Below are 27,790 nucleotides of genomic sequence, written 5' to 3' on the forward strand. Positions count from 1 at the left end.
CCTGTGGGGTCCTTGGCAATGATGGGGGGCTGTGTAGCCCCTCCCCATGCTGATGCTGCTGCAGCTGTTTCCACAGAATCATATTGTGAAATATGGCACTTACAATGAACATGTGGGCACATGTGGTTGGGCATACTCCAGGGATCCACCGGATATATCAAGGCAGCGGAACCATGACTTGAGCATCCCAAATACATGCTCTATAATGACACTGGTTTGTGAGTGTGCTTCATTACGGCATTCCTCAGTGTGTGTGTGTGTGTGTGTGTGTGTGTGTGTGTGTGTGTGTGTGTGTGTGTGTGTGTGTGTGAGTGTTTGCACATCTGATGGGTGTCATCATCCATGGTTCCATTTTATAGCCAGCATCCCCCACAAGATGGCCATATGGGATACCCCCCTGGCAAATGCCTAGTACAGCTGTGAGGCATGCCAGATGTGAGAGTCATGATAACTACCAGGGCTGCCAGCACACACATTCACATACAGCTTCTGCATAGCCTGGCAGTTGGAGTGATAACCCCTGCAGTTTACATAGACCCTACTCTGGTCACTGGGTGGTGCTTTCATATGGATGTGCGTGCAGCCTATGGCACCCATTACCTCTAGGTAGTCTGCTACATGGTGTAAGAGATGCATATTGCTGGCCCTCTCCTCAGGGGGGCAAGGAAAATAAATGTGCTCACCTGCATGTGGTAGCATGGCATTCAGGAAGTGGTGGAGTATTCTGGATGCAGATGCCTGTGAGACTCCCATGATGTCCCCAGTAGGTCTTTGGAAAGTACCTGTAGCTAGTATTCTTAAGGCTACACATACCTTGGTGTCAACTGGGATGGGTTCTGCTCTGTTGGTTCTTGATTTGAGGTGAGGCCGGCACAGCTCAATGATTTGCTGTAGTATGTCCCTGTCCACCATGTTCCTCCTCCAAGTCCCTCTGTGCCTGTGGGGTCCTTGGCAATGATGGGGGGCTGTGTGGCCCCTCCCCATGCTGATGCTGCCACAGCTGTTTCCACAGAATCATACTGTGAAATATGGCACTTACAATGAACATGTGGGCACATGTGGCTGGGCATACTCCAGGGATCCACCGGATATATCAAGGCAGCGGAACAATGACTTGAGCATCCCAAATACACGCTCTATAATGACACTGGATTGTGAGTGTGCCTCATTATGGCGTTCTTCAGTGTGTGTGTGTGTGTGTGTGTGTGTGTGTGTGTGTGTGTGCGTGTGAGTGTTTGCACATGTGATGGGTGTCATCATCCACATTTCCATTTTATAGCCAGCAACCTCCACAAGATGGCCATATGGGATGTTCCCCCTGGCAAATGCCTGGTACAGCTGTGAGGCATGCCAGATGTGAGAGTCATGATAACTACCAGGGCTGCCAGCACACACATTCGTGATTAGGTCCTGGGCATCACACGTGGCCTGGCAGTTGGAGTGATGACCCCTGCAGTTTACATAGACCCTACCCTGGTCACCAGGTGGTGCCAATGATTTGCTGTAGTATGTCCCTGTCCACCCTGTATCACTCTACTATTTTCAGATCATGTAGCCCCTGGTAGGTTACCCTGGGTCTGAACACTCTCCTCCTCTTCCGTGGCCTGTGGAGGTTGTCAGCATTGTCCACCTCACCGCCCTCAGCCTCTCCCACATATTGGTGTATCAGAGAAATTGCAGCCCCTAACATTTTTGTGAGTTAAAATTCCCAGAAAGTGTTCACCTATGGTGCTAAGTTTGTAGGAGAAACCTGATTGTAGGGTGTTTGCAATAGTTTATAGTGGTATCCTGTAACTGCTGCATGTGTGATTGGCTGCCTGTGATATACTCCACCTGCCGACTACATAATTAAGGGATTGTTTCCTTTATTTTTTTTCCCTATTTCCTCCCAGTTTTAAGCCCCGCGGCACTCCACGCAAACTCGTGTAGCTAATATAAACAATGCTAAGCAATATTTTACCCTCCCCTGTGTGCAGACATGTTTAAGTTTCTTGATTTCAACTTCCTATCACTCAACAGCCTGTGACATGTAACAGAACAATGGAATTATAACAACTGCATGGCAAACAGAATACATGAAGAAATGGAATGACAGTCAGGATTGCAACAGCATGCCAGTTATATTTACAGCAAAAGGCCAACAACAATGGTAATTCAACAAGATATGTTAGTATGCACACATTTTAAAATATATTAACCAGAATGGAACACAGGCCCCAAGAGTAGGATTTGAGAAAAACATGCCCATATTAAATGTATAGGAACTGTTGGTGCAGATGAGGTGTGTGTGGGGGGAATACCAATAACAACTGCATACACTTATATTTCTCAATACAGTACTGCTGCTCAATACTCTACTTTTCCTGCCCTCGCTTAACATCTACCTGGGGCATGTAGCTACTGCAGCACATATACACCTGTTAATCTGTTGAGCAGGAATGCTATGGGGCAAGCTATGACAACTCTAAGTACGTGAATATAGGGGACTCATACATGTCATACTTACAGATATGAGTAACAAGGTGTACCCTGTCATCCTGTTCTGTGAGTGTGCTTATGACATACTTGTACTGGAATTTTATCTGGGTGCAGCTTAATTGGCAACAGTGAACACTATCCGTGACAGCGTGACACTTGAGAGGCTTGTATTGGCAAGAATGCATAGTGTACATGGTTAGCCTGCTGTCATTTGTAGGAATGGGGCTGGCCACTAGAATATTTGTACAAAGTTCATGACTATACCCTTTATACAGCTTCTGCAAACATTTCTTTACCTGTCAGCCCTGTGGGGAAAATATCTTTTCACAATAGATGACTGAATATTTAGGTTTACTGCTGTGAAACTAGAAAGACATGTTAGTACTAGTCTCTGGATTCAAACCATGGTGTGTGTGTGTGTGTGTGTGTGTGTGTGTGTGTGTGTGTGTGTGTGTGTGTGTGTGTGTGTGTGTGTGTGTGTGTGTGTGTGTGTGTGCAAAAAGGGGACTGCAGTCTTAGTCTTTATCAGACTGAGCTACTGGGGAAGTGGTGTGTGCTGCTTGACTGATTCTGCCTAATACACACTTTTTTACACAATCTATATTTGCAGTCTCCACCTGTCACTGTCTCATACTTACCTGCAACATCATTTCCACATTCAGGACTACATACAGCTAAAATGCAAAGATTAACACAAGGCAATGCTAGTTAAGGTTCAGATCTTAGCAAACAACATATTTCACATTTAATTGTGTCTGTATCTGTTATTTCAGCTCCACATTCCAAACTCTGCAGACAAACAGTGCTAATTTGATAAACATCAGTTATTGCATGCTGCCGAAACCCTATCTGCTGTGGAGCAGCTACACACTTGTACTTTTCAAATACATGACAAATGAAAGAAAACAGTTTGTGGTAGTAAGCTTTATTTGGTATAACATAACACAGCAGTTTCTTAGCCTCATACATCCACATTCAGTATTACTGTGTAATCTGCAGAGGAGGACTGCTTCTCATTTATTACTGTTACAGTAGGCCTGACAGCACTTTCTTAGCAGGTTGATTCATACAGACTAATACATTATAGGTTTCCTTTCATCAATTGAACCTTGTTTGCTACAAAAACTGTGTATTACACAGCACCTGGCACTACTCACTTCTACCAATGGCAGCCTGAGACATGGCTTTGTTCAGTACAGTTAGAACACACTTATATGTACAGACAGTACTAACTTTACTCTTTCTGATTTATTACAGCACAAATTTAAAATTGTTCTGTACTCACCAAACTCTCAGCACAGCCTCATGAGACATTGTCCATGGGCATCAAGATTAGCAGCCCTCTCCTTAGCAGCTGTATGGAAAAAACAACAGACATTAAGCACACCTGTACAGCAAATACTCCAGCTGGAATTTTATAATACAAATTAGTCAGTACTTACAAACTTCCGGGGCATTCCCTGCTCGGGCTTCTTGGATCCACCTGGCCAAGAGCTCATCCCTTCTATGCTTTAGATCATCATAATGATGACGTACCTGCTCACCAGTTTGGGGGATTCCAGTGGCACTGGTGAGGTCACGTGCCAGATGGTCCCAGGCCTCTGCCTTGTATTGTGAGCCCTGGTACTGGCTCTGCAGCAGTCGGATGTCACTGTCTTTCACAAGGAGTCCAACCATGACCCTGGACTCCAGAATGCCACAGCACTGTGACCGAACGTGCACACCCTCTCCAACACCTGCCATAGTCCCTGCTGTGATCAAACTGTAACAGGTAATGGTTGTATTCCCACCTGTGTGGTTTAAATAAGGCCATTTTCCTGCCCTTTGCCATCATTGGAAGATTTTTCAAAAGTTCTGAGCTATGCTTAGCAGTGCGCAAACCCGCTAACCTGAGTTGAGGAGTGCTTAAAGCGGCAAGTGCTTAGCAGTGCGCAAATCCACTTAGCAATGCTTAAACCAGCTAAGCAGAGCTAACTACTTTTGTGGATTGCTCAAAAAATGTTTAAGCATTCCTTAGGTTCATTTAGCACTCCTGTGGCAGGTTTAGCTTAAGGCAAACAATATGTTTAATTGAAAAAAAAAAACCTTGCATAACTCTTAATATTTACATGACATGTGAATGGCATTTTGGGCAAGCTACAGTACCATACTTGACAGATATTAATTAAAACATCATTCCAATTAATAAAAATCAAATATATAACTGCTTTCCCATAAAAATGTTAATGGCCTGTGTTGGGATTTGAACTATACATCTACTGCATCCAAAGCCAGAGCTTGACCCACTACGCTACATCAACAGTGACAATTTCAGCTTTACGTTTCTATTTAGCTCTAGCAAGTTGATTAAGCAGGGCTGAACAAAGTATTACAGTGTGCAAATCTGCTCAGCTATGCTTAAACTTCATGTAGGAAGGGAGAAAAAATAATATTACAACCATATGAATTAGATATATTCAGATCAATATTACTTTATGCTCCTTAATGCACGACCTGTCATTCTATGCACTTTCCCATGTCTGTATGGCCAACTTTCTGGCTACTCAGTAGAGGTTGAAATCGAGGAATTGGCACAGACAGACGTTTGGGTTTCAGACTTCATACCCTTCGGGAAATCCATGCCATCACAACAAGTGTTATTGTATCTTTGTCCCCCCATTATTTATGGCTTTCTACAGCTTTCTTGCTGTAGGAGGTTGAGGGTATGTGAGGCATGCATCTGGGCATTCTGCTGAAACCTGTGCACTTGCATTGCATAGTTGTACGTCTGTTTTCCAAAGCAGGGAGTGTGTGAAACTACCTGTCACACACCCCTGCGTTCATTTCCTGCTCTTATACTTATTTCAGTGTCCACAAACACTGAAAGGATTTAATTCATTTAAAAAGTGTTGTATGGCACTTTTTGAGTGCAGGGGAGTGTTCATAGTCTGTATACTACTGACACACGCCACCTGCACTCGTTCACAGTTTGCATCTGTGTAGCCTTAATAGCAGTGCGCCTTCATGAATATGCAAGGGGCGCTGGTGTGGCTACACAGAAACGAACCACTCCATGCACTATTCCTACATGGAGTTTAATGAATCCCAGAAAGGGAGAATAAAATGAAGGGGGAAATGTTACACAGGAGGTATGAAGAGATATAAAAACAAGTAAAAAGAAAAAGAAGACATGAAAAATAGATTATGGAAAATTAATAATATGTAAACAGAAAATAAATAATATGTAAACAAAGTAATATCAATTAAACTAAAAACTGATGAATGCAGTGATAAAAGGAATGAGTGTCATGAAAAAAATATGCAATATTTTTTTTTGTATGTCCTTGGTTTATCAAGAAGGAACAAAGATGGAAAAGGGTTAAAGCTTTCTCTGAAGCTGGAGACTTTTTCTAGGTAATTTTGTTAAGCAAGTTACCTGTTAAGGGAAATATGAAATATAACCGACACCAGAACACAGCGTTTGTAGCACACTAAGAAAGGTTGAAAAGTAGAGCAAAACACTGTATACACTCGTATGAGGTACGGAACTTAGTGCAAACAATCTACAATAAAGAAAGTGTATTCACAAATTGTAGAAACGGCAAAACGCCAACTGAAATAATAGTTGAAACTTCTCCAAAAGCAGAACGATCACAGGAACAGTTAAAAGTTAAAACGTATTTATTCACCATACAATGAGTTGAGCTTCCTCAGAACAATTAAGTTAACTTTCCATTCATTCTTAAATACGCTATATTGGCGCCAAATACAAAAAGTCCTTAAAGCTACAGTACTCAGTTGCTGATTATAATAATTATAAATGACATTTCTTTAAAAATTGCATTCCTAATGGACTTTAGATGCTTTACATTAAAATATGTGTTGGAAAATCACACTGTATATTGTTATTTAAATTTTTACATCTAAACTTCCACTTTAATGCTCTCAATAAAAAGTATATATAAAAAATATCTGTTCAATCACATATGTTGTGTCTCCTATATGGTGCATGTGTATCAACAAACTTTAGGTACTGCTTATAAAGAGTCGTACCTTATATGAACCATATAATCTTGTGAGAATACAGATACTGAAGCCAAGAAATTATTAATATATGAAACAAAAAACGAAGAACAAAAAACTACAAATGAAAAATAGCAACACACACCCCTGCACTAACTTTTAATCATCAAAAGTGGCTTAACTGTGATGTAATCATTAATTCCAGGCCATGTCATTGCATCTGTATAAATTTGCCACCAGTATTCCCTATATGCCAAAGTGTTCTTTATATTACCCCCTCTGGGATTGGGTTTGATTCTTTCCAAAATAGCAAATTTAAAAAAATGTTCAGTACCTGCTACATTGATGTGTTTAAATAGGGCGTTCTTCACGTCTTTAGTTCTTATACTATAGATGTGTGAATAAATCCTTTTCCTAAATTGTCTTTCCGTCCTACCAATATAATATGCTGGACAGATACTACACTTAGCTATATAAATAATCATACTAGTTAAACAATTACCTTGTGCGGGTCTAATTATGGTTTTATTACAATTTTCTAAAGAGAACATTCTGTCTTCACATATATGTTTACATTGTCCACATGCTCCACATTTGCTAGTATGTTTCTCGCTATCTGATACTTGTGTTGGGCCATTCTCAAGTAAATATTTCAAGTTCTTCCCCATTTTGTACACAAATTGTGGTTTGGGACCCAAAATTTTCAAAATATGAAATATGAAATATAAAGTAATAGAAGAAAGAATACACACATACACACACATATATATATATATATATATATATATATATATATATATATATATATATATATATATATATATACACACACATATATATGGGTCTACCTGATAACACCGAAACTGCAAAATGCCGACAATGAGAACACAGACACCGGAAGATCGACAACGGAGATGATCGACAGTTGAAAATCCCAACGTTGAGAACACTGACATGTTAAGGTAAGTGTGGGGTTAGGGGCGGAGTAAGTGAGTTAGGGTTAGGGCGCGGGTTAGGTGAGTGTGTGGTAGTGACAGACTGTAGGGTTAGGGGCAGGTTAAGTGAGTTAGGGTTAGGGCACGCGTTAGGTGAGTGTACAATAGTGGCGGACCTTAGGGTTAGGGTTAAGGTTAGTGCATAGACAGTTGTGTATGTAAGGTTTAGTGTAGGTTTGTAAGGTTTTTGGTGTGCTTGTGTTGTGTGTGTGCTTTCTGGACAGGGGTTTGCTTTGTTTGTTGATTGTTGGGATTGTGGTTTGTCGGGCATGTGAAGTTTCGTGTTTTGAACTTTCGGTTTTGTGGTGTCGGTGATTTCGTTATTGGTGTTTTCGCGTGTCGGTGTTATCGGGTAGACCCATATATATATATATATATATATATATATATATATATATATATATATATATATATATATATATATATATATATTATAGTACAAGTAATTAGAATTCAAGACCATTGAAAAGCAAATGATTACTGCCAAAATTTTAAACAATCAACTTATCAAAAACCCAAAGCAACAAAAAGACAAAAGATTACAGAAGTAAACACTTTACTTTAGTAATTGTTGAATCAAAACCCTACCACTAAATCCAGATCTAATTTGTTTGAATAATGTTATAGAAAAGGTTTTTCTAAGTTAAGATGTTGAGGTGAGGTTACAAGCCAGACTAAGGATAAGGTTAGAACGTATTAGTAAGTATGGGCAAGGTTTTGTTCTATAAGCTAATATCAATAAACAAATTGCTGTAGATACTTGAACAGTATTGTTTTGCTATTAGCCATGGTGCTCTTTTGAATATTCTCAGCTTTTTCTGTGTTGTTGTAAATTGCCTGTGTTTGTGCTACACTGTTCTTTGCACTGCTTTGTTTAACCATGCTTTGTACAGATGTAATCACATAGTGCCTTAACTTTCTATATGTAATCTACTGCCTCAGTTTCTTGTGAACATAAATAATCAGTATTTGCATGATGAGGCCCTAATTTGCAGTAGGTGGCACATTGCTTTTCACGTGTAAACTTAAAATTGTTCATTTTAGATAGCACTTCCAATAAATCAATTCATAGGTTCAAAAGTTCATAGGTAGGTACTAGGCTATTGACCTTAGGGCCTATACAAGCCTAGCCAAAAAGGTGCCCTGGCTTTCGCCACCCAAGAAAATTATTTTCCTGTGCCCATGTCAAGCAGAACCACAGAAGTGATCCCCGAGGTGAATTTCCTATTACCCATCCAATCATCAAGATTTTTCTTGAAGAGTGCTAATGAGGAGCTCTGTTTGACATAGATAGGTAGTCTGTTACAGAGTATGGGAAGCCTCTGGAACAGGAATCTATCCCTCCAGCATGTTCTGTTTATTGTGGTGACAAGGTTTAGGTCCCTAGAGCGTGTAGCTCGGAGGGATTGGGATTTCTTTAAGTGGAGCATGTCCAACAGCTCTGGTTTGACATAGCTTTGTATATTAGGCAGAGATCGCCTCTGAGTAGGCAATATGCGACGGAGTAAAGCTGGAGTTTTTTGAGTCTGTCTGCGTAAGGCATCTGTTTGAGGCCAGTAATCTTCTTTGTGAGGTATTTTTGTGACCTTTCTGGTTGTTGTAGATGTCTTGTGAAGTACATACCAAAAGAGGCGTTGTACTCTATAATGGGTCTAATGAGTGATGAGTAGAGGGGAACAATGACCTCTTTTTTCTGGATGACAAACATTTTGTGATGAGGTGTGCCACATAGAAGGATTTCCTGACCACTGTGGTGATGTGATTATCAAAGGAGAAACTACTGTCCACCTGTGTGCCAAGGTCTCTTATCACACTTTCAGTGTTAAGCAGACTACTGCCTTTGTGGTAGTTCATGGGTACAGAGTTTTTACCAAAGGGGATGTCAATGCACTTTTTGGCATTGAGCTTGAGACCATGGCTTTGACACCAGGCATCTGTCTCAGTGAGGCCCTTTTGTAGGATGTCCACATCGTTAGAAGTTTTGATTATGGCTCCTAGTTTGCAGTCATCTGCAAATTTAGTTAGCCAAAGACCTTCTGTGTTAGCCTGTACTTCAGAAAAGTACATACCAAACAGGAGAGGACCCAGAACTGAACCGTGTAGTTCTCTACTTGTCACTGGTCTGAAGTCTGATTTGGAATATGCTACTTTCACAGTGTCGGTTCTGTCAGTAAGCCAGTTGGTAACCCATCTTGTGACATAAGGATTTATACATAGTTTAGTGAGTTTATCTATAATTCCAGAATGGGGGATGGTGTTGAATGCCTTGGCGAGATCTAGATAGGCTGTGAACCACCTTATCCTCATCTATGGCTTTGGTGACTGCTTCAAAGAAGTCTGTCAGGTTTGTGGAGGACACACAGTGAGAATACATAAAATATATAATGTGGACAAGCTCACACACATACTCCAACACATAACAGTATGTATCACACATGGCAGTGATCAAACACACAACTAGATCGTAGGTTGAGGTTATTAAAAAAAACTTACCTATTGGCCTCCCGTAGGTTGAAAAGTTATTAAGAAAAAAGTACCTAAATGCAACGAAATACATTCTGTAACCCATTGAAACCTAATAATTTGCCAACCTCAACACCACCAATCAGTGTAGTTCATCATAAGGCAAACCTCCAACTCATCAAATATCCCTGGCAAAGGTCACACAATAAATGTCACATTCATTTGTAATACTCATCAGGTGAACACTTCAGAGTCACATTCATAAAAGATCAAGGAGTTCACATTGCTACATCCATTGTATGCCATGTCCTGCCACAACAAGTACACATATGACACCTTCCCCACATTACCTAGGGTGCATACACTAGAGACACACCTATACAGACTATAATGTCTAGAGACATACCCAGACCTCAAAATATGAGACTGGTATACAGGTATGAAATCTGTATTAAGCAGACTTACCTTGCTGTAAAGAATAGCATTTTCTACCTTTCAAAAGATTAGTGACTACAATAATTAGATTAGCTAAAGGTGACTTTCATTAAATTATTGTATTTTATGGATATCTATCAGGAAATGTATAACAGTCCTAAATGAGGAAATAGGATGGCTTGGGAGGGAACTATCAAGGCCAGGAAATGGTTTACCTATTGTTGTTTGCCCGCTTTGTGCCAAAGTTTTGTTCACCCGTTTCTTCTAGTATTTTAGGTTTGAATTGCCATCTCCAGGATAGCATGAAGTATAAAGCTTCAACAGAAGAAAATAGACATTGAATCTCCAGTGAAAACCTACACAACAGAAATCTCCACACCTCAAAGAGCAAAACGGTGAGAATGCCATCAACATGAGCTCTGGATCAAGACCTAAAGCCCACTTAATGTTCAGTTCTTTTTTATTTTCTTAAGGCAGTATATTATCAAGTTTCTCCATATTCTTAAAAATGATGGTATTCCCTCATTCTTATAAAGACAACTAACTCCTCTGTCTCCGGACATGCTCAACTAACTAATAAGTCAACTCCTTATACATGCGAAAACAACAATAACAGGATTTTCACTCTATGTCTTCAACAGCCAAGCAGGATTGCCTTGAGTCCCCTAGTATTAAACTTCAACTAACCCAACATTAAAACTTCTGGACTAACCCAACATACACTGGAGACCTGAAGTCATTTCTGACATCTATCAAGACAAACTGGACTTTCAACACTGTCTTCTATCTTGAGAGTGAACTTTCTATCCTGTCTTTACAACTTCTCATTGGTCTTTATTCCTAACCAACAAGTCCTTCCTCTTCAAAGCAGACTAGCCTTCAGTCACATTACTACACTACTCACATCAGATCTTATGTTACAACACTGCAGTGTTCAGAGATTATGGTAAGGCTAATACAGCTAATGTCAAAAGTCTACAGCTAATGTCAAAAAATTCTTGCTTCTGCCCAACTTTCTGCTTCTGCCAAATGCCTATGCATCAGAGTACCTGTGCAGGCACATCTATTCCTCTCAGAAATAATTACAATGCCAAATTAAAAAAATAAATCATGTGAAAATAAATTATGTAAACAGCCTCATTGCAAAACAAAATCAATTATCTCAAAAATGAGATTAGATATCTGATCAAGCCAACCACAGCAGATAAGGAAAATAGCCACCCAGGTAAAAGATATTCCCAAAGCCTTCTTTAACTGTGTTGCCTTTCTCAGAAACAAAATAGAGCACTGCACAACAAGCCCCAGCTTGGATATCATATCCTACTAGGACATCACATACCTAATCTAACATAGACAAACATTCTTAGATTCTCATCATTCTCCTTCTTATATTCTCAGATTACACACCCACCCACACCCACATCATCCAAATTCCAAGAACAAGTCTCTAAAAGGAACTGTATACAACCACATTTTTTTTTTTTTTTGCGGGTTTTTTTTTTTTTACGGGGAGGCACTATAACTATAAAACATGACTTGTTGTTTAATTAAAACAAAGCATTCCAATTCAACTAGCCCCTCAGCTTCATGCAAAAATAATGATGCACCGCTGTGATCACTCTCTTAGTGTCTCCCTTAAAGGTTCAACAACTAGCTACCTGTGTTCTATACCCCTGAGCTGCATCTCCTGTAAGGTAAGGAAAAAAATCATATGGAATATAATAATATGTTGTTAACAATAAACTATAACAAAAAAAAAATCAAATTAAAGGCATATAAATGTGAATGGAGAGGCAGTAAGAAAACCCTACCCCTAGTATTAATTTATATTTTTCTTTATTCTGGCTGTCTCAACAGTTCATTGTGTATATATATTATATATTGTATCCCCATGGCAGAAATTTTGACATGTTTTTTGCATAACTGCACATGCTGGCAACTGATAAGCTGGACCTTATTTTAATGGGTTAAACATAAACAGTTTACTAGGGGTGAGTATTATTTGAACTCAATAGAGAGCAGAACAGATAATGGATTATGATTATGTTAAATATTTGGGTTTAATGATGTGGGACATGGAGATGATATTTGTAATTAGTAATTATTTGGTATTATATCGGCAACTTTCTTTATTATTAGCAACCTAGTTAAGAAAAGTGCTCACATTATCTAGTAGGATTAACTGAATACAGGTGATGGTACTTCATAGAGTGCAATATTTTAGTAGACACTTGACAATAATTTCTAAAGAGGACTCCTGTCTAAAGAAAGTATACACACTTGGTGTGAAAATTTTGTGTGGAATAGGAGATGGGTGATAATAGTGGCTTAGGAAATGGGGAGGCATGCCAAGATTGGAATGTTATGGTCTTGTTTATGATGCAGCATGTACTCAGGTGAATGTTTCATTTTACCAACCTGAGAGTGGTAAAGCAGGACAAGCAATTACCATGGAAAATGTAATGTGAGATAAGCTTACAAGATTATTGAAAAGTACTCCAGTGGTGGCATTGGGAGTCCTGATAATTGGTCTGTGGAGCAATCATAATAATAGAATATCTGGTAGAACTAGCAATCATAATAATAGAATATCTGGTAGAACTATTCATTGGAGGAAATGGGAAAAAAAGAGGGGATAACATTCTCACTTCAGATGTGTGAGGGGTGCAAATTTCAGAGGTGATTTGATTTTGGATTACAATTTAACAATGTTTGGTTTCAATTTGTACAATTAAAATGAATAGTTGCATAAAGAGATTGGACCTGGGGAGGATATGAGTTGGGGAAGAGTCTGTGGGAATTCTTTGTGATGTTAATAAGACAACAGTTGACAAACAGTTACATGCAGCATGCTCTACAGTACGCTTGTGCAGCACATGTATGGGAAAGAGATGGAAAAGCTGAGATTAAAATGATGGGAGAAAGAAAGTGTTAAGTTTTCTAAGGAGGAATGGGTGAGTTGTTTAGAAGTAGGACACAGACAGAAAATTCTTCTGGCAGTTTGGGATCAGAATATGCATTGGATATATCAATGGTTTAAGACCCCACTGCAGTGGATGCAGGCCTCTGGGAAGGGGAATTTTTGGCAATATGGTGAATTAGAGGTCCTCACATGCTTTGGCAGTGTGTTTTCATACGTAAGTGCTGGGATGATGTGATGCAGGAATAGGATGATATATTTGACACCCAAATAATTAAGGACTGGAAGTTTTGCCTTCTAGGACAGGGAGGAGAAGAACAGAGATGGAATTGGTTGGAAAAGACCATAATCCTTTTATTAGGTAGATGAGTCAAGAGAAGCATGGAAGGGAGAGCTTTTTCTGTAAGATGAAGGATACTGTGAGTAATATATCAGGACTTATCATATTGTACTAACTGCCTGAGATAGTAGCAATTAGAAAGTTAAAGTTTGTTTTGAATCAAGTTAAGGTTTCTAGAATATTATCATATGGGGGCACTTCACAGTTGCATGAATTGTTGGATCTGTGATTTTTTTTTAACTCTAGGGATTGCGTGGATACAATGTTTTGTACAAAATGGTTAATGGAAATGGATTATTGTTTGACTTTGTCTTCTTCTTCATGGTGTGAATTCATGTTTTATTGTTCTTATTTAAATTGATATTTTAGGGGAAAAATACTCTCCACTCAAGTCAGTTTGGATTTGTTAAGGGCTGATTCTGCTTACTTAACCTGGTTGACTTATTTGATAAGGTTATTGAAGCTAAGGATGAGGACAAAGCAGAACATACCACATATCCAGACCTTACAGAGGTGTTCTACACCATTACACTCTCGGGTATCATAGATAACTCTTCAATGTATCTCTGTGTAACTCTTTGGATAGCAGCTCTACCTCCTCCAAAAGGCCTGCCACTAGTTGTGTAGCCCAGGGTTCAGCCCTTGGGACACTCATAGGATCAAAGAAAGTCACTAGACTAATGGCACTATGGCCTTTACAAGCCTAGCAAAGTTACCCTTGTTTCCACAGTCAGCACTTATTGCCCCTGTCCAAGAGAGACACAGGTGGAGCCCCAGGGGTGAATTTATGGTTACCCATCCAACCATCCAGATTGTGTTTGAAGAGGGACAATGAGGTACTCTGTTTGACATGAAGTGGGAGTCTGTTCCAAAGGTGTGGTAACCTCTGAAAGACAAAGCTTAATGTCACATACCAGGTTAAGGTCTTTGAAGTGAGTAACCTGTGTGCCATTTGACTTGCAGATATGCAGCATTTCCAAGAAAGTATGGTCAGAGATTGCCTTATACACAAGCCAAAGATTGCCTCTGAGTAGTCTGTATGAAACAGAATAAAGTGATGGTGATTTCAGCTAATCTATGCAGAAAGGATGTTGAAGACCTTGAATTTTCCTTGTGAGGAACCTTTGTGGTGTCTCCAATTGCTGAAAGTGCTTGGAAAGGTACATACTAAAAGGGGCATTGTACTCAATTTTTGGCCTGATAAGGGAAGAGTACAAAGAGGTTATAACTTTTTTTTTTTTCTGGAGGCAATTCCCTTACTTAATGAGATGAGCAATATAGAATGCCCTTCTTACCACTGTGAAGACAAGGTGATCAAAGGTAAGGTTGCTGTCAACCTGTGTGCCCAGGTCTATCACCACTGAGTGCATACTTAGGGTGTTGCTATTGATGTGGCAGTTAGCAGGAACATCACCCTAACCAAAAGTGATGATAATATATTTTTTGCATTGAGTTTAAAGCCATGAGTTTGGCACTAATCATTTGTTTGTGTAAGACCCTCTTTGTCATTTACGTCTCAGAGGTCAAAGCAAATGTTAAGGGTTCGTGGCTGACCAGGTTTGCAGATGACTGTAAACTCGGTGCCATAATAAACTCCACAGAGGATGCTCCAATATTCCAAGAGTGCCTTTCACAAACAAATAGCTGGTACCAAAATCATGGACTAAAAATGATGCCAAAAAATGTATAATTCGATTCCTCAGCAAGCATGACTTCTCTTGCAACTATCACAGTGACAATACAGCCTTAAATATCGGGAACCTATGTCAATAAAAAACACTCTTTTGATTGGCACATATCCACAAGTGTAAGGAAATCATCCTATAGTTTATATCTAAAGGTATGGTATCTAGATTCAGGTATGTAATCACTCCACCATATTCATCTCTTATTAGGCTGATCATTAAATATAATGCCCATTTTGGTATTTATCTCTCCTAATGCAATGACCAGAACAATGTCTCATAAAAATTCAAGAGCCTAAATCATATAAACTTTGCAGACCATCTCAAAGCTTTCTCCCCCTCCTCAGTATCATACAGACTACTAAGAGAGGATCTCTGCCTCACCTATACAGCCTCAGTACGCTCAGTCATGACAAACCTATTATGCATTCACAAATCCAATGGTAGCATCCCCATCTCACTCAATGGATCTCATTGTCTTTTGCAGCATAAATAGATGTTAGAAGGATGGGTAATATATAATTTTGTGGTAACATCTTCCACTCCACATAAAATAACGTCTCTTACTCTAGTCAGCATAATTTGGATGAATGGATGGGTAACTGCAAATTTACCCCCAGTAAGCACCAAGGTCTCTTGTGGATGGCACAACAAATAAATGTCCCACCATATCCTTGTTTTGTATACCTCTTGATTACTTGTATGCTGTGTATATAAGGGCTAGAAACTACCATGTGAATGTAAGGCTGGGCTGCTCATAGATCAACAGCCTACTAGACATCTATGACCCTATGAACCTAATGGTGGTGATATATGTTAACTGTAAAACTAAACAGACAGGGCTTGACAAATTTATGCCAGATTATCTAAAATGGGAAAAGGCAGCAAGAAGAAGGCTGTGAGGATTCTTTGAAGTAAAAGAGCAGACTGCACCAGCACAGGTCATTCATTTATTATTTCTCTTTATGAACAGTTTATAGGACTTCATCTACAAAGCTGCCACACCAGATATAGTTCTAGAGACCTTATTTCTTAACAAGCATAAAACAGAATTAGCATTGTCCAAAGAAGTACAGCACAAACTGCATGCCATCTACAAAATATACTATGAAGAGATACTTGTTGAGCAAATTCAGACCTCTAAACTGTCCAGATTTTCACAGAATGTCCAGATTTGTGTCTCATGTTTTTGGTCTGTTCTTCATAAAATTTGTGGTTTTCTGTCGCATCACTGAGGATTGAAATCATTAAAAAAGGACAGATATTTGAGTTTCAGACTTCATATTTTTCAGAAAATGGAAGAACAAGTGGGGCATCGCTAGCCCACTCAGCGGCAGTACTGACTTTAGATGATTGCCACAGTTAAAGTGACACTCCGACCCCCTGTGTAAAAATGGGAATAATGGGTCATAGGTGGATGGCAGAGGAAAAGTTATGGGGGGCCTTACAAACAGAATTAACAAAAAAAAAAAAAACACAGAAGAATGTGTCAGCGTTAATGCAGCATCGAGTTAACTGTTAAGTATGGTATCTCCGTGAGATTTCAAGAGCTATGCATATGCACTGGTGAGGTACAGTTTAGTAAATTACTAGCATGATGATGGGGTGCCTTCTTTGTGGTGATTACATTGTCATTCAGAAAATGCATGCTGACAGAAACCTGGTATTCTGACATATTTCTAATTATATAAGAGCATGCTAGACCGCGGTGGTGCAGTACTTAGTGTTGTCACCTCACAAGAAGATTTCCTGTTTGATTCTCGGCTGGAGCGACTTCTGTGGGGTGTCTGTATGTTCTCCCGCGGTTGAATGACGCTAAAGACATGCAGGTAGGTGCGAGCGTAAATGGGCGTGCCTTCTTTGAAGGTTGAACGTCGGGCTGGCAACTCGGCTCCGTAAAAATCCACTACCAATCATGAGCGGACCGGAGTTCCGCTGTGGTGACACCTGACCGGGAAAAGCCAAAAGACTTTTATGCTGGGCATTTGTCCCTGGCCCATCATCTTTTGGGTTTCGCCCTGATTCTTAGGTAAAATAGTTGTAAACAAATAAAGATCAATTTACAATGGTACTGAGTATTGTTACAATGGTATTGAGTATTGTTATGCTGTTTCTTAGGTTCATAGATGAGTACTAGCTAACTGCCCTTATGGGCCATTTTAAACCTACCCAGTTACCTCACGTGAGAGTAACACCAAGGTAAACACCTTAACCACTACGCCAACCTCCCACACTTGTGATGCTCTGAAAATTTGAAACTGTATTATTTTACTTTTCACTTTTCCGTTTGGTTAAGAGTTACAGTGCGCTCCCTTCAGCTCATGTTCAGTTTGCTTACACTTGTAAGATGTAAAGTGCTAAGGGCTGGCAACTGCACTCGGCACTTTAAAAACTCCACTGCCAAAAAATCTGCGAACCGGTTATCTGCTGTGGTGACCCCCTATTAACATGAAAAGCCGAAAGAGAACACTGCCCATAGCAAAAAACTAAACAATAGCTGGCTGATATATAAACTAGGCCGTAACAGTTCTGTATTTGGCAGTACAATCTATCATTTAACTCTGATATATGGGTGCTCCGCTACAACATGGAAAAGAAAGAAGCAGAGACAGTACTTGGCTAAAACATGCATCGCTTTTAGACATAGCAGTTCATTATCGTGCTAATCACATAATTGCAGCTTTATGTATAAGTAACTTACTTGAGACCTGAAGTGCTGTTCCATTACTTGAGCCATAAACGGTGGCACAGAAGATGGTAGAGCTGTCCTCAGTCCGCAAATCCTGAATTGTCAGAATGAATTTCTTTTCTGAAGTATCGTATCTTGGAACGAATCTAGACTGCAATTTTGGGGGCACATAAGACTTACTAAGATTTTTAGAATAGCATAGCAAGTGTTCAATTTCCCACCCGTTGTACTGTCGCAGCCAAAATATATAATCTGTATTAAGTCCCGTAGTATCGCATGACAATGTGATAGACTGTCCGATCCCCTTTACTGAAAAATCTGGATTCTGGGTTATTTTCACTTCACCCCAAACACCTGAAACATCAACGTAATATTCATGAATAGAGCAATGAGCACTATTTACGTATTCATTAATTAATGTTTAACAGTGTAACATTGTAATTTCAGTGGCAGGAAAGAATTTCACATATTAAATATTGATGAAGACTGAATAAACACAGAAAAAAACAGTCAGATGTTACACTTTTGATCATTTTTTGGGTAAAGGTCACATAACACAGGCCAGTAATTTATTATTCTTTTGCGTGTCAGACCAAAAACAACATCTATAAACAAAGGAAATAAAACACATCTTCACCCGAAGGAATTCTTTCACGTACCTTACATAAAAAATAAACAGGTGCCACAGTACACAGAGCCAGTGGGAGTCTCGAGTCGGTCCTATTGTAGAAACGAAACCGCGCCCTTTTTTATCTACGCTGTTTTTACTTACTTATTTCTTTACTTTACTTATTAAAAATCACGTAAAATGAGGAAGACTAAGTTGCACTTTTTCATAAACTGCACATATATATAGTTAATTTAAAAAGTTTGTGAAGATGGACTGACGGCACAATCATAAATCGGTAACTATCAAAATTGCAGTAATATGCAGCAAATAAACATTCACTAAAGAAACATTGATTAAACATATATAGCTAGCTCCAGCACATTTATATTGATAACACAGTGCACAATGTTGCCAGTTTTGTATGCAAAACAGTTGCGGTGTGTAGCAATTAAGTGTTAGGACAACTTCGTACATTGAAGGCTATAAGACATTTACAACGCGTTTCAGTTTGATCTACTTACTAAAAACAAAAAGAAGAGTCCATGTGCAGAAGCTGGTCTCCATACTGATGCAGAAATGAAGTCTTTCTCAGTGTCTACAATTATTTAAAGTTAAAATAGAAAGTGATTGCTTAGATGCAATTTACAGAAGTGTACAATTTGTACTATTGACGTCATCCAACCAATAAGAATGTAGTCTATAAAAAAAACAATCATGTTATTGCCTTAAAAGTGCTTACAATGTTACAGTGCATTTTATAATCAAACCAACATCACAGCCATACTTTTGAACCGTTCAGAATTTTGTCCAATGTCCAGAATTTTGCCTCGTATTTTTGGTCTGTTTCTCATAAAATTTGAGGTTTTCAGGTAAATCATTGAGGATTGAAATCATTAAATAATGACGGACACTTGTGATTCAGAGTTCATGCTCTGTAGAAAATGCATGCTAATAGAAAACCTGTTACTCTTGTCAAGTTTCTACATTTAAAAGAGCAATAATTAAAAACTGTCCCTGCCCCCCCCCCCCCCCCCATTATTGTAGGTTTTGTTCAGATTTCTTGTTAACAGGCTGAGTGGAATGCATACCACTTAAGGTAAAAGATAGCAAACATAGGACTGTAAAATTTAAATTAAAAAGCAATATATCTGATCCACCTACCATAGCTCTCAACATTCCATCTCCAAAATGAGGAACACTGCCTCTCATAATGTGGAACAAATGGGTAAAATGTGGAGCACTTACTAATGGCTTAGTAACAACTTCATCTAGGAAGCTCATAGGATAGCTAAAATGTGATATTTTTACTTGTAGAATAGGTCTTTTACTGAAATAATATGATTCAGTTCAATTTACCATTGATATCAGTTAAAATGCTGCAAACACTAAATGTGTGACAGACCCTGTCAATGTGGAACTTTGAGGAACATTAACTTTTTCAGACCCCAAATGAGGAATGTTCCTCACAATGAGGTACATGTGAGAGGTATGCCACCAACTGATATGTAAAAAGCACATTAAATCTCTCTATACAAGGAGATTTAAATGCTTTACACCACTTCAGTGTGCATGGCTATAATTAAATAGCTCAGAAGCCTATGGCTAAGAAGTTGTGATGCAACAATTCTTATATGACAACTGCCATGATAAAAATTACTGGAAAAAATTCACACCTGCAATTTGAGGGTGACTCCTCATGTGCCTGCTATTGTTAGCTGTGTTTTTAATAGAAAAAAAAACTTTTTTTTTCTTTTTTAAGGTACATGAAAAAATCATAGGATTTTACTAGGCTATTGCCCTGAGGCCCTTACAAGCCTATCAAAGAGTTTAGCCCATGTTTTGACAAGTCAGCACCTGATGCCCCTGTCCAGCAGGGACTTAGGTGGAATCCCACGGATGTTTTTTCTGTTCCCCATCCAGTTATCCAGGCTGTGCTTAAAAAGGAATAATGAGGTACTCTGCTTGTCCTTGAGAGGGAGTCTATTCCGCAGAAGGGGGAGTCTCTAGAACACAAATCTGTCCCGCAAACAAGTCCAATTGATGTCACAGACCAGGTTGAGGTCACGTAAGTGGATTACTCGAGTGGAGCTTGACTTGTGGATATGTAGCAGTCTCATCAAGGTGGGGTCTGAGATTGCTTTGTATGCCAGACAGAGGTCACCTCTGAGGAGTCTGCATGAGAATGGGTAGAGGGGACAGAACTTTTAGCCTATCTGTGCAGGGTAGATGTTTGAGGCCCTGTATTCTCTTGGTGAGGAACCTCTGTGGTCTCTCCAGCTGCTGGATGTGCTTTGTGAGGTACATGCTGAAAGGGGAGTTGTACTCAATAATGGGTCTTAGAAGAATACAGGGATTTTATGACCTCTTGTCCATGGATGAGATACCCTTTCTAATGAGATGGGCTCTGTAGAAAGCCTTCCATACAATGCAAGCAATATGGTGGTCAAAAGTCAGGTTGCTATCAACCTGGGTGCCCAAGTACCTCAAGACAGATTGCATGATTAGGATTGTGTTATCACTATGATAATTTTTGGGGATGTCACTCTTCCCAAAGGGGATGATGATGCATTTTTTGGCATTCAGTTTGAGACCATGTTTCTGTTAATAGTCATTTGTTTGGGTGAGGCCCTCTTGGAGGATGTCCTTATCACTAGGGAAATTAATGATAGCACCACACTGTACCACACACTGAAAAAACAAAAAATTATGAAGACACAAACTGACTGTTTTAACTGTGATTACTTTACTGGAGCTTCCTAGTACCTCAGCTTACGCCTTCAAGGGAATAAATTATACACTCCATACACAGCTATTTATACCAGTGTGCTTACCAATTAACGCATTTAGCACATTTAACACATTAAATTAATTAATTATTTCATTAGTCATTTCAGGCTAAGAGAAAGCACTCAGGACTGGGGAACAATAGTACCAGCCCAAAAATTCAATAAAAAGTCCCTTCCATATCACTATACAAACTATAGTACAATGTACCAATAAAGTCACAATAAATTAATATTCATTTCTTGATTCATAGGTTCATAGGTTGGTACGTACAAGCCTAGCCATAACAATGCCCTGGCTATTTCTTCCCACATTATTTACTTTCCTGGACCCCTGTCTAGCAGGGTGACTGATGTGATCCCTGGGGTGAATTTCCTTTCTCCCGCCCAATTGTCAAGGTTCCTCTTGAAGAGGTCCAAAGAGGCACTCTGCTTGACATGTATGGGCAATCTATTCCAGAGTCTGGGGAGTCTCTGGGTCAGGAACCTATCCCTCCAGCATGTTTTGTTTATTGTGATGACAAGGTTTAGATCCCTGGAGCGTGTAGCTCTGAGGGACTGGGATTTCTTTAAGTGTAGCATGTCGAACAGCTCTGGGTTTGACATGGCCTTGTATGTTAAGCAGAGATCGCCTCTGAGTAGACGATATGCGACAGAGTATAGCTGGAGTTTTTTAAGGCGGTCAGCGTAGGGCATCTGCTTTAGGCCTGTGATTCTTTTAGTGAGGTATTTCTGAGGCCTTTCCAGTTGTTGCAGATGTCTTGAGAGGTACATACCAAATGGGGCGTTGTATTCTATAATGGGTCTAATGAGGGATAAGTACAGTGGGACAATGATCTCCTTTTTTCTGGATGAAAAGCCCTTCGTGATGAGGCACATAGAAGGATTTCCTGACTGTTGTGGCGATGTGGTTATTGAAGGTGAGACCACTGTCCACCTGTGTCCCTAAGTCTCTTATCACACTTTCTGTGTTTAGTGTACTGCCACCTATATGGTAATTCATGGATACATGTTTTTTTCCCAAAGGGGATAACAATACATTTCTTGGCATTGAGCTTGAGCCCATGGCTCTGGCACCAAGCATCTGTTTCTGTAAGGCCCTTTTGTAGGGTATCCACATCATTTGGGGATTCAATAATGGCTCCCAGTTTGCAGTCATCTGCAAACTTTGCTAGCCAGAGTCCCTTAGTGTTGACCTGTACTTCAGAGAAGTAGATGCCAAACAAGAGCGGCCCCAGGACTGAACCCTGAGGTACTCCACTTGTCACTTGTCTGGAGCTGGATTTGGAGTCGGCTACTTTTACAGTGTGGGTCCTATCAGTAAGCCATTTAGCAACCCATTGGGTGACATAGGGATTAATGCCCAACTTAGTAAGTTTATCTATGATTCCAGAGTGGGGGATGGTGTCAAAGGCCTTGGCAAGGTCTAGATAGGCTGTGTGGACCACCTTACCCTTGTCCATGGCTCTGGAGACTGATTCAAAGAAGTCAATCAGGTTCAGGAGACAAGATCGGCATTCACAAACCCAAACTGGGTGGGGTCCAGTGTTTGAAGGTTGCCAATGTCTTTGTTTATAAGTTCCATGATAATACGCTCCATGGCCTTGCAGATAAGGCTTGTCAGACTGATGGGATGGTAGTTTCCGGGATCCAAGGTGGATTCCCCCCTTGTGGATTGGGATAACTGTAGCTCTGTGCCACTCAGTGGGCACGAAACCTGAGGTGAGGCTATGATTAAACATGACACTTAGGTGAGGTGCCAGTTCATATTGTAGTTCATGTAATACACAGCCCGGGATGTCATCTGGTCCCATGGATGCTGTATTTTTGGCTTTAGAGAGTGTGTTTTGCACCTGTGTGGCCATTATTACTGGAATTTGGCAATCGTCCGGTATTGAGATGGGCCATTTAGGGGGTGAGAGGGGGTGAAGTTGGCACTGAATCGATCTGCCAGGATATTGGCAATATCCTTCGGATCAGTATATTTAATGCCATTCTGTTTTAGCTCAGAGCAGATCTGAGCATTGCCATTTAGATTCTTGACATAGTTATAGAATGCTTTGTGGTTGTCTTTGGAATCTTTGGCAATTTTATTTTCGTAACTAGCTTTGGATGATTTTATGAGGCATCTCAGTTTCTTACTGAGGCTAGTAAGGGAGTTTTTTGCATCCTGGGATTTTCCTGTTTTCTGCAAAAGTTTCTTCCTTTTGTTGTAAAGTTTGTTTATGGCAGGGAACCACCAGATCGGCTTCCTTTTTTTGGATGAGAGCATTTTGGTTCTATTTGGGACGGCACGATTCATGCATGAGTGGATGTGCTCGTACAGTGCCTTAGTGTAGGATTCAGCAGTTGAACTTTCAGTTCCCGTCTGCATGGGTGTCATGAAGTTTGTCACTTCTGACTTGAGTAGCATGAAGTTGGCTTTGGAGAAGTTTTTTATGGTGGTTTCTTTACTGGGGGTGGGGGTGGGATGTGGATGTTAAGGGTGATTAGCTTATGGTCAGACCTGACTAACAAGGGGGTGACCATAGGTATGGAGCATTGATTTCCCATGTTGGTAATAACCAGCTCTAGGATATTGGAGCCCCTGGTGGGACTATGGATTAGTTGATCCAGGGCATTGGAATTTATGAATTCCAAGAACCGTTGCGCAAAGGTGTTGGGACATGAGTAGTTTTCCCAGTTAATGGCAGGGTAGTTAAAATCACCCAGTATTAGGGTGTTTGGTTCTATCTTAATATTTTCCAGTATGTTTAGAAAGGTGTAGTGAGAATCTTGGGGTATGGTGGGGGATCTGTAGCAAGCTACAGTTTGGATTGCAGTCTTACCTAGTGTTAGTTGCACTTGGAGAATTTCATACACATTGTGTTGGCCAACTAGCCTGGTGGTGTGAATATCCTTAGTGAATATTGACACTCCTCCACCTTTAGTGTTTCGGTCCTGGTTTGGTGGCAGAAAAGTGTGGTAAGAGTTGTAGCGTGGTATTGCAGGGGGTGCTCTCTGGAGCCTTGAACCAGGTCTCAGTTACTGCACAGATATCGATGTTCTGCATTTTTAGGAGTGCCTCGAGAGTGCATTTTGAGGTTTAGACTTCTAGCATTGAGTAGCATTACCTTCAGATTTTGCATGCTTGTACCTGTTACGATGGTGGTTTTGTCCTTTAAAGTTTGCCTAAAAAAGGCACTATAGGGGTGGCAAGAGCCTTAGCCAGTAACCTGAATCCCAGGGGCAATAGGTGCAGACCATCTCTGGCAAAGCATCGTGGTCTGTCAATCATGTCATTCCAGGCAGACAGATACTGGAACCCCTTTGAATGACACCATAAGTTCAGCCAATTGTTGAAGTCAATCATTTTATCCTTATATTGTGGTATCATTCTGGGTGAAGGCAGGATGCTACTCAGGGCTAGGGTCATACCTGCCTGGGCCACATGATCCGAGAGCTCTTCCATGTCTCTTTTCATGTAGTCCAGAGAGGTACGTCTCAAGTCATTCACTCCAACATGGACAATGACAGAGTCATATTTGTACTTGTTGTGGAGTGACTTGAGTGCATGCGTTATGTGGCGGATCCTGGCACCCGACAGGCAGCTGACTGTAATTTTCTCCTTATTCAACCTGGTAAGAGGGACATCCATGTGCCGGACTATAGAGTCACCTATGACTAAAGTGTTAGGTACATTGTCTTGCCTTAGGGGCTGTTGCTGGGTGGCACACTGGTGTTGTGAACTATGTGACACATTGGTTGTGATTGGTGTTTGTTTGCGTTTCAGCTTCAGAGGTCTTTGTTGCTTGGGCAGGTTACAGTTAAGGGCCTCTGCATATGTGGATTTAGTGTTGCTATATGTGGGTGTTGGTGGTGCGGGTTTAGAAGGGCTATGTGTTGCTTGAGGTGTAGTGTGGGTGTTAACCTTCTCCTCTTTACTGTTTAGCACAATCTTGGGTAGAGAGAGCTTTGCTTCCATTTTGGCTATGTAAGTGCATCTCTCACAGGTTGTAGTGTTGGGTGGTAGGAGGAGAGGGTTGTCTATGTACATGAGGCAATTGCTGCATTGCCCCAGTATGCCCAGATTCACCAGGTGGACAGGAGAAATCACCAGAAGCTGACCCTTGGACATGCCTGGTTTGGGGCTTTTTTTTTTTCTTTGTAAAGTATAGGAGCTGTTTCCTTAGCAAGGTACTTTGCAATTATAGGCTGTTTAGTGCCTACTATAATTTCTCCTTGTTAACAAGGAGAGTTCAGTGTGTGTATGATTTTAAGGCTTCCTGGAGCTTTCCAGCAGGTATTAGAGAAAGTGCTAGTCACAGGGATGCTTAAAGGTAAGATTGAAAATAATGCACTCTGCAGTGTGCACTAGAGAAGTTAGATGTGAAAGTAGGTAACTTGAGTTTTACCTGTTTAAAAAGTAAAGGTTTAGTGGAGAGTTACTATTTTTAAAACAGCAAGATGGATTGAAAGGGGTGGTCACTTTTGTATGTTGGTAATATTAAATACTGTAGGATGGCCAATAAATTTAAATAATTGAAGGGGTGGGATTTCAAAAATGATGATTTTGTGATTACTCACATAAGCCAGTGAAAGTAGAGAGAAATTAGATATATGGTCAGATTAACATAAGAGGCGGGCAACTAGAAAGACAGTGGTATTTAACAAGACAACTTAAATGAGTGGGAGGGCGGGAAAAATTCTGCCTGACTCAGAACAGAGAGCTGTGGTCTCTTTTGAAGTTTTAATATGCTGTTAAAACAGAATGCAAGCAAAACACAAGGTAAAGAAAACAAACTACAGTATTCAAAATATAGAAAGGCAATACAGTAATACAAAAAATAAAAGCAAACTAACCTTTTCTTCACAGCAAAGTGTAGCAGAGTCTGGATGAGCCTTTCTGGTAAAGCTCTGAAATGTTTTAGTTTACTCCTTAAATAGAACTTTTAGTTCCTAGCTCCACCCCCTCTATTAACAAGTGATTAACTTTAAGTGACCTCTTCTGTCTTATGAATGAGTCCTTAATTAATCAGTTCTTATTTCTGCCTGACTCAGAACAGAGAGAGCTGTGGTCTCTTTTGAAGTTTTAATATGCTGTTAAAACAGAATGCAAGCAAAACACAAGGTAAAGAAAACAAACTACAGTATTCAAAATATAGAAAGGCAATACAGTAATACAAAAAATAAAAGCAAACTAACCTTTCCTTCACAGCAAAGTGTAGCAGAGTCTGGATGAGCCTTTCTGGTAAAGCTCTGAAATGTTTTAGTTTACTCCTTAAATAGAAATTTTAGTTCCTAGCTCCACCCCTCTGTTAACAAGTGATTAACCTTAAGTGACCTCTTCTGTCTTATGAATGAGTCCTTAATTAATCAGTTCTTATTTCTGCCTGACTCAGAACAGAGAGCTGTGGTGTCTTTTGAAGTTTTAATATGCTGTTAAAACAGAATGCAAGCAAAACACAAGGTAAAGAAAACAAACTACAGTATTCAAAATATAGAAAGGCAATACAGTAATACAAAAATAAAAGCAAACTAACCTTTCCTTCACAGCAAAGTGTAGCAGAGTCTGGATGAGCCTTTCTGGTAAAGCTCTGAAATGTTTTAGTTTACTCCTTAAATAGAAATTTTAGTTCCTAGCTCCACCCCGTCTGTTAACAAGTGATTAACCTTAAGTGACCTCTTCTGTCTTATGAATGAGTCCTTAATTAATCAGTTCTTATTTCTGCCTGACTCAGAACAGAGAGAGCTGTGGTCTCTTTTGAAGTTTTAATATGCTGTTAAAACAGAATGCAAGCAAAACACAAGGTAAAGAAAACAAACTACAGTATTCAAAATATAGAAAGGCAATACAGTAATACAAAAAATAAAAGCAAACTAACCTTTCCTTCACATCAAAGTGTAGCAGAGATTCATACCCTTCAGGTATAAGGTTCCATAATTAATGATAAATTTTGTTTCCAATTGTAAAAGATTTCTCACATATTCCCTCCTTTAACTACCCAGAAGTTTGGCTAAGACTGAATAAAAAAATGATTCATTAATTTAATGTGTTAAATGTGCTAAATGTGTTAACTGGTAAGCACACTGGTATAAATAACTGTGTATGGAGTGTTTAATTTATTTCCTTGAAGGTGTAAGCCAAGGTACCAGGAAGCTCCAGTAAAGTAATCACAGTTAAAACAGTCAGTTAGTGTCTTTGAATTAATGACAACACCCAGCTTGCAGTCACCTGCAAAGTTTGTCAGCCATAGCCCACTGGTCTTGGCCGGCACGTCAGAAAAGTATATCCCAAACAACAGAGGCTCCAAGACTGATCCCTGGGGCATGCCGCTCATTACTGGTCTACTGCTTCAGGTGGCTTCCCCTCCTTTGACTAGGTGGGATTTATCAGTGAGCCAGTTTGCT

The 27,790-nt window shown here is 39.9% G+C and overlaps 1 gene segment (V, D, J or C); it reads right to left on the bottom strand.

The window, feature by feature from the left end:
* LOC122790892 overlaps nucleotides 1-19,243 on the bottom strand; it is a 367,647-nt gene extending 348,404 nt beyond the window's left edge. Inside the window, 2 exon segments of the C gene segment in view lie at nucleotides 18,020-18,361; nucleotides 19,139-19,243. Of these exon segments, the coding sequence occupies nucleotides 18,020-18,361; nucleotides 19,139-19,181 (385 nt within the window).
* Nucleotides 19,244-27,790: the final 8,547 nt, after the last annotated feature.

Source organism: Protopterus annectens, chromosome 16.part0 (genome assembly GCF_019279795.1).
Source record: "Protopterus annectens isolate FY-2018-M chromosome 16.part0, PAN1.0, whole genome shotgun sequence".
NCBI classification, from domain to species: domain Eukaryota; kingdom Metazoa; phylum Chordata; order Ceratodontiformes; family Protopteridae; genus Protopterus; species Protopterus annectens.